General features: G+C 42.9%; 1 protein-coding gene across 5 annotated transcripts in view; it reads right to left on the bottom strand.

Annotated features, from left to right (window-relative positions):
* Positions 1–316: 316 nt before the first annotated feature.
* The window catches only part of LOC119401922 (tol-Pal system protein TolA), a 33,864-nt gene continuing 21,371 nt past the window's right edge, over positions 317–12,809 (bottom strand). Inside the window, exons 2-5 of one of the 5 annotated variants that reach the window (XM_049418445.1) lie at positions 12,369–12,596; positions 10,419–10,650; positions 5,480–5,635; positions 319–1,037 (exon numbers count right to left, since the gene is read on the bottom strand). In XM_049418445.1, coding sequence (XP_049274402.1) covers positions 10,429–10,650; positions 12,369–12,596 — 450 coding nt within the window. In that variant the 3' untranslated portion in view covers positions 319–1,037; positions 5,480–5,635; positions 10,419–10,428. Of the gene's footprint in view, positions 1,038–5,479; positions 5,641–10,418; positions 10,651–12,368; positions 12,597–12,809 lie in introns of all 5 variants that reach the window. The other 4 variants (XM_049418444.1, XM_049418443.1, XM_049418447.1 and 1 more) reach the window with 4 other exon arrangements.

A 12,809-nucleotide genomic window follows, 5' to 3' on the forward strand; every position in this document is an offset into this window, starting at 1 on the left:
ATTTGCTTTCCATGTGGCTGCCTGTCAGAAGTCACAAGAAAGCTTGGAATTGTCTACACATGCACACCAAGGTCTGCAGTTTACACTAGAAATGCTGGATAATGGAAACCTGCAATCATTAGGCAAATGTCAGCATTCAGCACAACTGACGCTTATTGGGGGTACAGAGGAGGTCAGTGAAAAATGTTTCTTTCCGTATATATCATCCCATTCTCTAAGCCGGTTAAGAAATCCAAGCTATAAGTAAATCATGTGACCACAAGCTTAACGGTAGTGCGTAGCAAAATTAAAGTTGTGAAGCTTTAGAGAATGTGGTCTTTACTAACATGCATTGTCGAAAGAGTTTTGAGAGGCATGATGAACAAAAAGAGGGCAGCAATGAAAACGGAATGTGCTGAGCACAAAATGAAGGCAACTATGATTTCTTATACAGTATATATGCATATTTATCGCATTGCCTCAAATAAATTGGCAAGAAGCATGGTGCAAGTGTTTTTTATTCTCAGCACCTACAAAAATTAATGGGCTGTACAAAAAAGGTACACAATGGTACGTCAACGTCAGCTAGGATTAAGTTCGACACAAAGCAGGCAAACTGCTACATTTGAGATGCGTTTGAAACGTTATCTGCAGTGGGATACAAGAGTCAACAGTTGGAAGTCTGCACGTATGTTTGTATTGCTTCATTTATGTTGTCACTTGTGTTTTACGAAAGCATGGCGCAAAAAACAGAGCAATGATTCTCGAAGCAAACACACACTGCACCTAAATTCTTTGGTCTTAGCAGTTCACCAACTGCAGAGGCGTTGTAGTGACGTGGTATGCTCGGACTGCGCATCCTCCTGGAGATCCATTGTTGGGGGCATTCGGCTTGCATTGACTAGGAAGCAGCTTTGCTGAAGCACCAAGTGTACTGGACGGCAGTGTTGGCACCTCAGTCACATTGAATGGTAGTCTCCACTTGTGCGGTGACAGTACAAAGTGTGGAGGCCGCCGACTCGTGCCCGCTGCTAGGTACAGACTCCTCTTCCATGGCCCTGATGAGGAAAACAGCAACAACCCAGGTCACCAAAGTTGGCTACAAACTTAGCTAGATGCTGAACAGGAGCTAGACCAACCAATGATATAGACTTGTACGGCGCAACTTGTAATGTGGACTTTGATGATAAGAGCACACGATAGATGTCTGTAGTTCAACTTGTGCTTGATCTTTGCCAGACAAGCCTATCAGATATGACACCCAGCCATTTACAAGGTACATGCATTTTGCTGGTGGAAGAGAAAAAAAATGCAGCCAGCTGCACGTCGAAATAGCAAAGCTGATGCCTCCCTTCATCAGGCTACTGCCTTTTTGTGTTTTGTTTCAAGTCTTTCTAGTATTGTTATGCCTTGCAAGTATTTTTCAAGTATTTCTATGTTCTATCACTCCTCTTTATTTGACATTATGTTAACCTATGGGGTGACAATATGCTCGTTCATGGCTGCGCTGGAACGCTACGGTAGTGCAGCCATGACCCATTCCACTCACCCAAGACGTGTATTACTATCACAAACGCGCTGGAATGCAAGCAGCGTTGCAAGCACAGCTGCTGTGCATGACATGCATGCGGTACGCCAACGGACGGCTAAGGGTCAACTAAGAACACCTTCACTGTTAAAAAAAAAAAGATCGCGCCTACAGAGGTCAACTTCCAAAGCCAGTGATAAACGAAATTCTTTGCTGATATAGCTCTGTCATCTGACCAACGTAGTTTCCAAAAAATGTTGCAGATGTGTGTTCTAACCATGGCAAACTTTCATTCAACATGTGTGCAGCTGTGTGCTAGCTTATGGCTCATCGCACTACGCTGACATTCCCACAGTTAATGAGCATCGGCCAGATGCAATACAGTGGCCCCTTAGTATAAAAGGCAAAGTTCAATTTGAGCAAGACTTAGAATAAATAAAGCAACTTGAGAAATATCAATCTACCTTTTGCCCTTACCTTCGCAAGACATTACCAAGACAATGTTAGTGGGAGCATTAGCTGGCTATAGGAAGTCTATAGCCTTTCCTGTCTGCACATTTGTTTTGGCCAAGCTGAGCTACAGATGTACTGGTGGTATAAGCAAGCTAGGAAAAAGACGTTTTCAGTATGGGCGTGTGTTACCCGAGAGCCATTTTTTGCATAGAGTAACATGCCACAAAGTTACTTCGATGCAATAAAATAGTAATTTGGATTATTTGGTCAGTTGTGGGCAGGTTGACAGCAAAAACTATTAGTGTCACAGTTACAGTAGTTACTCCTCAAGTAACGCCACATTTTTCTATTACTGTAAGAACAGGAATTACGATGTGACAAAAAAAAATTTGTGCTTTTCAAAACACTGTACAATATGTAGGATTTAGATTCATGATAAACAAGACATCTTTGTATTTCTGTGATAAATACACATTTTAACATTATCCATCTTTTTTTGCTTGCTCTTTTTTTAAATATACAAAAAAGAACTGTGTTAAACACAACCATACATAAAGTAAATGTACCCAAGTAATAGTGCCATCGTAAGCTAACAGTTAAGCTATAAGCTATGTAAATGAAAAAGTAATCGGTTACAGAAAGGAGTTGCCTGGAAAAGCAGTAGATTACCAATAACACTAGCAACTAATTACTCCCCAGACTATGTTAGTTGTTTTACGCATGTCGTCTGATTGTGCTGTCCCTTTATGATAACTTATTATGTCTCAGCAATCAGCATCCACATTTTTTCCTTCTGCTTGTACCAAATCATTAAATCGTCAATGATACACGTATGAGCGTGATCACTATAGAGTCGTTTTTTCAACTCCCATTATTAACTTTCGACATTTTGTTTAGGTACACTGCCAAACTCTTTTTCTTCTGTTTGTGTGAAATTTTAATTGCACTCATTCTTGTTGTACTACGCACTCTTGCTTGAGCCACATTTTCACCTGCAGTTTAGACTTATTTAAAAATAAATGCCTTCTCTTATGTCACTAATTTTCAGTACCCCTCTATGAAGAAGAAATCTAATATTATTTCAGTTACCACCATATTTCTTTGCAGATACAGCTTCAAAGTACTTTGTGTTAGGAGTTTAAAAGCAAACGAAAAATATGGACTGCTTGAATGGGCACATAGAGGTTGAGATGGCACACACCCTTGCGGGGAAGCCACTGCCTAATATGGCTTGCTCATTTTTGTGTGTAGGCCTGCAACAGGCATTCAAAACTAAAATCTATAGCTGAATGTTCTTCTAAAAATCATGACTTACAGTATCCCACACGCGCTAGTCTTGTGTTTACTTTGCTGTGTGTCATTTTGCACTGTTTTAACTATCGATGCTCACATGCCAGGAAAGTCCATTTCTGCCATCTCTTCCCTAAGTTCTGCTCACGGACAAACCCAAACTACACAAATTCAGAAGAAGACGTGAAATTGATGTGATGCGAGATTGTCTAGGAAGAATTATTGCTGGGAAATTGTCTTCGAAGGGAATGGAATTTGTCTTCGACAAAACCATCAGGACATGTCGAAATGGTGGCTGCAGCAACATTCCTTGCCCAGAGACTGCATATGGACAAGGACTAATTTAGCTTGAGTGATAAGTGTCCTCAGTCAACACCAACAACAACAATCTGCGATGCAAGAGATAAAGTGCACAGTTTCACGGCAGCCCATAACTGCTTATACCCCGGTCACACTTGCAAATTTAGTGTCATTTTGAGCGAGTGCAATTACGTCCCCAGAATGTCACTTTGGCAGTGCGCTGCTACACGAGAAAGGGAAGTGTGGATTGGAAATGATGGTAATGGCGACTGGTAGTGGCACAGTGATGGGAAGTAGCACGACAGATATTTATTATTTCAGGCAATGTTTCTTAACCCTTTGAGACGCTTTGTACACAATTGTGTACACCACTCAATTTTGCTTGTTGTGTCGACTCGTGGCTAACAAAGCAAGGTACATTGACCTTTTGATTTAACCTGCTGTGTAATAAATGTCTCTTCATTTAACTCCACTTTGCAGTGTACTGTTGGATTTTGTCACGTGGTCGTGACGCTGACGAAGGCAGCAGTCGGCGTGTCCAAAATGAAACTCTTTACTTCGTCGAACTTGTGGCCATGAAACGGAAAGTCGACCTACAGCAATACACACTGTACACTGATGGCGGCGAACAGAGCGTCGGCCATCGATAATCTGCTCTGCAGTAAGGCGTGTCGGCATTTATACATGAGGCATCGAACATTCGAGCCTTATCGCTGGCGGCCGTGTTAGTTCCAGAATGAACTCAACTGTTGGCGCTTGCACGCTCAAGCCTATAAGAAGATTCTGAAATAATCTGGAAAGTTCCCAGCCATTCGGGCGCGGTTTGCGCAAGACAGTGATTACACGTGTAACGGACCAGTTAAATAAACATAGCAAAAGAAGTGCGCGTAGCAATATAGTCGCTTTAATGAAGGCACTACCGCGTTCGACGTGCCGCTTTCTGCAAGCCACGTCAAAAATATAATTTTTCTTTGCTCACAATGAACATAACCGAAAACAAATTTGCGCTGTATTTTTAGCCTGAGATTTCATTCTATTTATACAAAAAATCGAAGCGTGAATGACTTGAGCATAAATAGATATTTGATTTCAATTTAATTAGGATTAATAACTCTAACGCACATATATCAACATATTATGACATCCATTTTTAAAATAGACTATTGAGTGCCTTGAAATAATGTTATGTCAATTTGATGCATTTATAGACAGTTCCTCATAGATGGCATCTGAAAGGGTCAAGTAATAATGTGTTATAGCTATAAGCAACTCTTAGAATAAATTTTAGGTACAAAAGCGGTCGGTGCGGCCATTGCACGGCGTGTGCTGTGCATGCCCCTGGCGGCTGTCGCTTTAAACTGTCTGAGATTGAGACTATCACAGTAGCTTTTTTTGTGATATACAATTCGTGTGAATGTACAAAAACATTCCCAATATAAAAACTATAGTTTAAAGATGTGAACTGAGCTTCGGATAAGAACATATTTATTCTCGAGCCACTGCTACCGATGCTAGACACTATGTCGCAGTGAAGTGAGTATGGCAAACGCACTCGCCGGCAAGTGCGCTTTCTCAGCGAGTGTCATTAAGCTTTCCCGTGTGGCAGTGTGCAAATGACACTAGCGGTGAAGTGCACTTCCTCAAAGTGCATTTAAGTTGGCCCATGTGACAAAGTTATTAGTACTTAACTAGCTGGCCAAGCTAGTAGACTGCTTCACAAATATTTACATAACTTCCCGTTTTGCAAAGCTGAAACAAAAACAGATTGCACTGTACCCAACCTTATCCAGTTTCGTTTCCAGTTTAACATCCTGACAATATCCATTTCGCCCTCACATATACGGTGTTCTTCAGCTGAAGATGTCAGCAGGAAAACCTTCTTAACGAAACAATCGGGCGATGCACAGTAGGCTTTCTGGAAGTGCTTACCTCACCTGCTCAATTGATGTACAGTGAGGCGACTCCGGGGTCTTCCTCCATGTTGGGGAGTTGTGGCACTCGTCACGCCATCGGGTCGTATGGAGACGCACAGAAAGACGGGTCTCAGACCCAGTTCCTCCTGCTACGGTTGGAGTGAGGCTTCAGCTGAACTAATGACAAAAGAGAGAAAATGTGGAATTAAAAGAGTAAATTAAAAAAGGGGCCTCGTTTGCTAAATAGCTAAGAGCAACAAGTGGCCAAACTGAAAGAGAAAACTGAGTCGTCGACTTGAGTGCAAAATGTGCTGCCTAGAGCAACCATCCGCTGCATACATTTAAAAAAAATTCAGGCACCTTTCATCTATCGGGAAATTGGGGGCAAGTAAAGCTGGGCATGTGCGTACCTGACATACTTTTCTTTCTTTATTTATTTCTTTCTATCGCACTGTGCAATGGTCCCTCCTAACTGTTTTCTTCCTCCATACTGGGAATTTGACCATCAACAGCTTGCTTAGCAGTGCGACACTTCAGTTGCTACAGGTAGCAATGACAGTCATGCGTTCATATCCAGGCAACAATGAAATGTGGATGCGTGAAATGACAAGTCACCTCAATAATAGGTCAGATTGCCGTATTGGAAACGGCTGATTGCTGACAAGCCTGCGATTGAGAGAGAGAACCAGTGACTGGAAAATGGCACATGCAAATACGCATGTCATTGGTGCACCTTTGAGGGTCTATTTGTGTAAGCTCGCCTTTCTGTACATTTGCGGCTGCCGGCTTTTCTGTGGTCACAGCTACAACGCCAATGACATTTATGAGGTTAGTACAAGCTTCACTTAAAAAAGCATTACATAACTCTGTAACAGAAGGTTGGTGGAAAAAGGCACTGAAGGCACAGCTGCCATCAGTAGCCTGTCTTTATGCCCACTCCAGGAAAAAGACCTCTCCTAACAAAAGACCTCGCAACAAGTTTGTGCTAAATGGCCACAATTTTTTATGATCCACTGTGTAATATGAACCGACTAGCACAGCAACGCGTCATTTTGGATTAATTTCAAGCTGATCATCATCTAGTATAGAGTGGCCACTTTTTTTTCATGTGTTTCTATGAAATTAGCATTCCACACTTGTTAATACACTTGAGCCTCAATATAATGAAATGGGATCTACAGTATAATGAAATAATCGACAGATGTAAATGGAACATCTTGACATCCCCACAATGATCTACTAGGTATATATCTACTTGCAGTGCTGGGCAGTATCGAAGATACATGTATCTTCGATACTATCTTAGATACTCTTTGGGTATTTTGTATCTGTATCGCGATACGTCCCGTAAAACGAGTATCTGTATCTGTATTTCCGATACATTCAATAATGTATCGTGTATCTTAAGACACAAGATACTGCTATCGCAACACCACCGTGCGAAACAATTATCGCTGGCTGAACTCCCCTTCTGAAGCTGGTACTGGTGCCACTAAGCCACCTGAATAAAACTAAGGGCAGGGACATAAATTTATCTTTCTGCCAGAGTCCTCTAGTGAGGGCAGGTGATGAGATCTGGGAACAGAGTCAAGTGGCAGCGCTCCCGCAGTCTCGACACAAACACGCGTGCGAATGTCTACACCAAGCCCACGTAGTTCTTGTTTTTCGAATTTTTTTTTTCGTCTTATTTGTGTCAGTTCCATGACACTTTCTCTTAGCCACGGTCCTGTGCCGCGCACTCTAATGAGCGCAGCAGCGTCTGTGACAGAAATTCTTATGCCGCTTTCGTGTCGTTATTGAAGATTCTCTTGCGTGGTGCTTCGTTACGAAATCTGAAGAATGCAAGAACGGAGTTGCTTCGCGTCTCATGGCTTTCACACACCAGCGACTTGAAGGACTTCGTGGATGTAAATTGCCTTACATACGATGAACCACCAGGCCACTGCGGCGGGCTTTGAGTATACAGTACAAACCATTCTACTTTACCGCTTAATAAAATAGTGAAATTGAGCTTGAATTATAATAATGGAAATGATTAGGAGCTATCTTGTAGATGTTAGATGGGGGATTCGAGAAACATTTATACCAAATGCACCGTTTTTCTCATGAGCATCCCAACTAGTATTTTCAGGCAATTTTGCATAGGCAATTAATTTTCTATTGTCTTACCTTAACATGTAAGCTGACGATACGTCATCCTTAATTGGCATAGCTAATAGTGGTCCCGCCTGCATTGGGTTTCTATAATTATTCACTGTGAATGTTTGATACAGAACCCCCTGTCTATTTTACTTATTTCTTTTTTTTTTTTTCCTTTTTTAGGCCTCCCTGATTTTTTTTACTAGATCATCGGAGCTGTAAGCGGCAATAGCGCGAATAGCGGCGGTGTCCTGCGACGCTTCGTGCAACTATACTGCCATGCGCTCTTATTTATTTATTTGTTTATTTATTTATTTTGGTGTGATTGGGTGTAAACCGCAAAAATACTGTTAGCACCTCTCGGTGCAAGCTGCGCCGCAATGTCTCCGTATCTTCGCAATTTTTTCCAATTGTTCTGTTAAAATTACGCGCAGGACGCGAGTAGTCTAGTTTAATCGGGACCTTGCGCGAGCTCCAGTGATAACACTGGAAGCTTTGATTTCTGATGTATGAAAGACGATGCGTTCCGCCGATGATCAGATTACCGACGACTGACGAATGTGATCGCCGCTATCACCGTGCAGCGTGCTTTGCTTGTACTTTCAGTTACTTAGTTTTCTTGGCACAAGTTAGCTCAGTAAAGAGTTTCATTTCTACCATTTGACTGCTGCCTTCATATTCGACACTATACCACGTGACAATACAATATGTCTGAGACGTTTTCTGGTTGCACATGTTCTTTCGTTGAAGAAAAATTGTTGAAAAATTGCACGTTAGTGAGTGTATTGATAACGAACGCTTTATACTAGATGATACGTAGCATATGAACAGCCATTTGTCTTATGTCCTCTACGTATACACTATGCGTCATAAAAAATGTCGCTACCAGATTTGTTGCTGCTGTACACCTGTCCGGGGATCCAGTATTGCGTAACGGTGGCTTACGGACAAGGTAATTGTCCACGCCGGTATTTGCACCATCGTGACAAGGCTTCTCATTGAAGTTCTTGTGATTAGATGGCAACCCGCTAGCTGGTCGGCAAGCTGAGCAGCGACTCCCATCAATTACAAAAAAAAGAAGCAAGAACCGCTGTCAGCGAAGTTTATAAAGAGGTGTCCTGTTAAGCAGCTTAAACAAACCCCAGTAAATTGAGCTAATGTACTTTGAACAAGAAGGACAAAACTTTTAAGATACTAACAGGCATATCATTCAAATGAAACAAGGTTGGTCACAGTTAATAAATTTCAAGCAGACATTTTTGAGCATTGGCGTTTGCTGCTACATTATATGGATCTATAATAACAAATTTGTGAATGTATCGAAGTATCTTAAGATACAATTGGCAAGTATCGTATCGGATACAATTATTGTGGTAGTATCTTGTATCTGTATCTCAAATACCTTTTGCCTGAGTATCTTGTATCATATCACGATACAATTTCAAAGTATCTTTGCCCAGCCCTGTAACAGTAACTACTTGAAACCATGTAGTATTAAAGATGTAATGGTGTCCTACTAAAAGATGTAATGAAGTTGATTCGAAAATAAGATTAAGGAGCCCTTGCCCTATCACGAAAATTGGGGCAAGCGAAGCTTGGGAAGTCCATGCCAGACGCACTTCTTCTCTTTCTTTCCATCGCATTGCGTGACATTCCCTCCCAGCTGTTTCCTTCCCCCATGCCAAGAACTGGACCGTCATCCATGTGCTTAGCAGCGCTACACTTTAGCTGCTACAGGCAACAGCCACGGTAATGTGTTCAATCCAGGCAACAATAAAATGTGGCAACATCAAACGACAAGTCAGCTCGATAAAATATCAAATTGCCATGACAGAAACAGCAGATCGCTGACAAGCCCGCATTTAAAAGAGCATCTATTATTGGAAAACGGCGCTCACTAATATGCATGCGACCGGTGCACCGTCGAGTGCCACATTTTCTCGCGCTCGTGGGCACTGTTTTATTTTATTTTATTTTTGCAGTCACACCTACAATGCCAACGACACTTGCGAGGCAACACAAGGTTCACTTGAATATCCTGCTTTCTATGGCGCAGAGATATGCACAAGCCAGGCCGGTAAGGGCAATCCAGCCAATCTTTAGCGATGCCCACACCGGGCTTGCGCCATATCACGCATAAGTCGCCAAGCAGGCCAGGCATGCATTGAGTCCTGATCTGCCAGTTGACGGGAACGGGCCTGGGCAGCCCCACAAGTGTCGTCTCACAAGTGTCGTTGGCATTGTAAGTGTGACTGTAAACAAAAAGCCGGCACCCGCGAGCATGAAGAAATGTGGCTCTCGAAGGTAATTTTAGATAATTGATGCTCTCTCGATAGCCACTTCTGATATGGCAATCTGATCTTGTATCGAGGTGACTTGTCATTTTACGTTACCACATTTCATTGTTGCCTGGGTAAGGACGCATGACCGACATTGGTGCCTGTAGCAAGTGTTGTGTTGCCAAGCACATGAATGATGTTGCGATTCCCGGCATGGAGGAAGGAAACGGCTAGGAGAGAGAATTGTGCAATGCAATATAAAGAAAGAAAAATAGCACACCAGGCACACACACCCGAACCTTCGTTTGCCCCCATTTTCCGGATAGGGTAAGGGTTCTTGAATATTTTTTTTGTAGCAGTTCAACACTACCATGACAAATGTCATCAAGCAACGCTGTTTATTCTTACTACTGCACTCACTGACAGCGGCTACGTGCATTTGGTGAACTGGAGACATATTTTTGTTTCGCTCAAAATTCACCGTGAGGTTCAGGTGCACTCAGTTTAGAACTCTTAGGACATGAATTTGAGGCTCACTCGGGGATTGCTACGTGTGACTGTCCCGGTCCTCAGAATCCTCGCCATCATTAGCTTCCGTCCATCTGTGCACCCTGACGACGACAGCCACCGCTTGCGAACAGGCATCCGTGCCCCTCGATGTCTCGACTGCAGCGTCTGCCGTAGACTTGAACAGCCACGAAGCCTTTGTCTGTGACGCTCTTGTAGATGTGACGGGTGCGAAGCAACAGGAAAGTCCGTCGCTTCCATCCTGAAAAAAAAAACAGGGAAACGATCATGCACTACATTCGGTTAAAACCTAAGAAAATAATGTAAGCTCGGCCCACAGCACTGCAGCGTGCTCACCCTTCACCAGTGAAAGACAGTCGTACTAGCTGGCTTCCGCTCGAATCGTAGTTACACCCATAGAGTTTCCTAAAATTAACTAGAGGGGACTCTGGCGCTGCACTCGTTCAGCCACCATGGGAATGATGGGTAGAACAGGGATTTGCCTAGTCTTCATACTTGCGGGCTTCGAACACACTTGTGGCTTTGTTTGTTGCTGAGTTTTGGTTTCTCTTGGATAAAAGAATGGATCGTTGTGAACTTCGTGACCAGATTTGAATTGGTGAGCCTAAAAAGGTTAATGTGGTGAAGTGGAACTGCTGACTTTTGCTGAACTTCGTTTTGCAACAAAGCGGATGCAGGCGACGTGGAGCCAAACGGAGCCGAAAGTATGAAGTTTAGAGAAATCCATGTACTACCCATCAATCCCATGCTGGCTGAAGCGTCATGCATTGCAGCTCCCATAAACACTAGCGCCAGAGTTCCCTCTAGTAAGTATTGTAGGAAACTCTATGGTTACACCCGCCCACAAAAATTTACAAAACACGGGCTCCACTGCAAATGCGAATTGCTGCTCTGTTAGTGAACATTTATTTGGAGGCTATGTTCTCAGACAAAGGAGATATGTAGGTTTCTCGTAAGTTTAGCGTTCCGTAAACTTTTGTGAGGGTGGAGGGGGCTGCATTTTTTCGGCTAATGTAAGTACTACGCATATTATGAGTTAACGTTTATGTTTTTTAAGGCGCGAATGAACGCAGTCACGGGAGAGGACACGGGAGAGAGATTGTGTTCTTTCGGGCTTTAAAAGCAAATATGAAGATGCACCAATCAGGTTCCCTTACGAGTTAGAAGTTCATCGTTACCACCTAAAACATTACGTTTGGCTGAGCAACGATGCCAGAATCCCTTATGATATTTACCGGAACGTTCAAGCTTCCTATCTAAAACCAGCTACACAAACGCGTGTCTGTATGGGAAATTCAACTATCTGAAACACTCAAGAAGTGCTTGTCAGACGCAACCTTAATGAGAGTCCACAAACAAACAAGCCAAGGAAAGTATAGGGGACATTATCTGTAGTCATTATGATATAAATGTGAAGAAATTCAAGTGGACGAAAAGACAACTTGCCGCTGGCAGGGACCGAACCTGCAACCTTCGAATAACACGTCCGATGCTCCACCAATAGAGCTGCGGTAACGGTCGCCCTGCCATCCACTTTATCGTGTATATCTGTGCATTTAAACCTGGGAGTATTAGTCAATGCCGCTTGTAGCCACGAAAAAAAGTGTGGAAAACTCTTTTTCTCCCTTCGAGCAGAGCTGGATGTCACAAAACCGAATAAGCACTATTGCATGGAGCATTTGTGCAAATTCTTTGTGGGAGGAACAGTGATCACGGTAGGCGGAGCTGACATCCTTTTCTTAGGTTAGAAGTGAGTATGAAAGAAAGCGTATCGAGTGAACATATTAGCTTCCTAAAGTTGCATTCAAGCACCTATTTTTTAAATTCCTTAAGTTGCTTTGGAATGAGTAAAGCCTCCGAAAAAATGTAGTAGCATTCCATGCAATTAAAAAACGTACACTCAACTCTTATCAAATCGATCGCATCATATTTCAAGTGATAGACAAATGCAAGGAATACCATGCAAACTGCACCGCAACTCTCCTGCTCCTCAGAATCCTCAACACCGTTGGCTTCTGTCCATCTGTTCACTTTGATGACAGGCATCGTCTGGGAACAGAAATCCACGCTCCTCAATGTCTCGACTGCAGCGTCTGCAGTAGCATTGACCCTCCACGAAGCCTTGGTCTGTAAGGCTTTGGTCGATGTGACATGTGTGCAGCAACAAGCAAGTCCCTTGTTTTCATCCTGAACAGAAACAGGCAAGTGTTAATGCACTAAAAGGAAGCATGTCAAGTGAATGTATCAGCTTGCTAAGGTCACCCTCAACCACCCTTTTTGAAATTCCCAGGATTCCTTTGGAACGAGTAAACTCCCAGAAAAAATTCACCCCACCTCCCCGAAGGGACTCGTGAGGAAATGCGAATGCATTAACGCGCCCGAGCGCGCTCCTCCTCTCCA

Source organism: Rhipicephalus sanguineus, chromosome 8, assembly GCF_013339695.2.
Source record: "Rhipicephalus sanguineus isolate Rsan-2018 chromosome 8, BIME_Rsan_1.4, whole genome shotgun sequence".
Taxonomy (NCBI): Eukaryota; Metazoa; Arthropoda; class Arachnida; order Ixodida; family Ixodidae; genus Rhipicephalus; species Rhipicephalus sanguineus.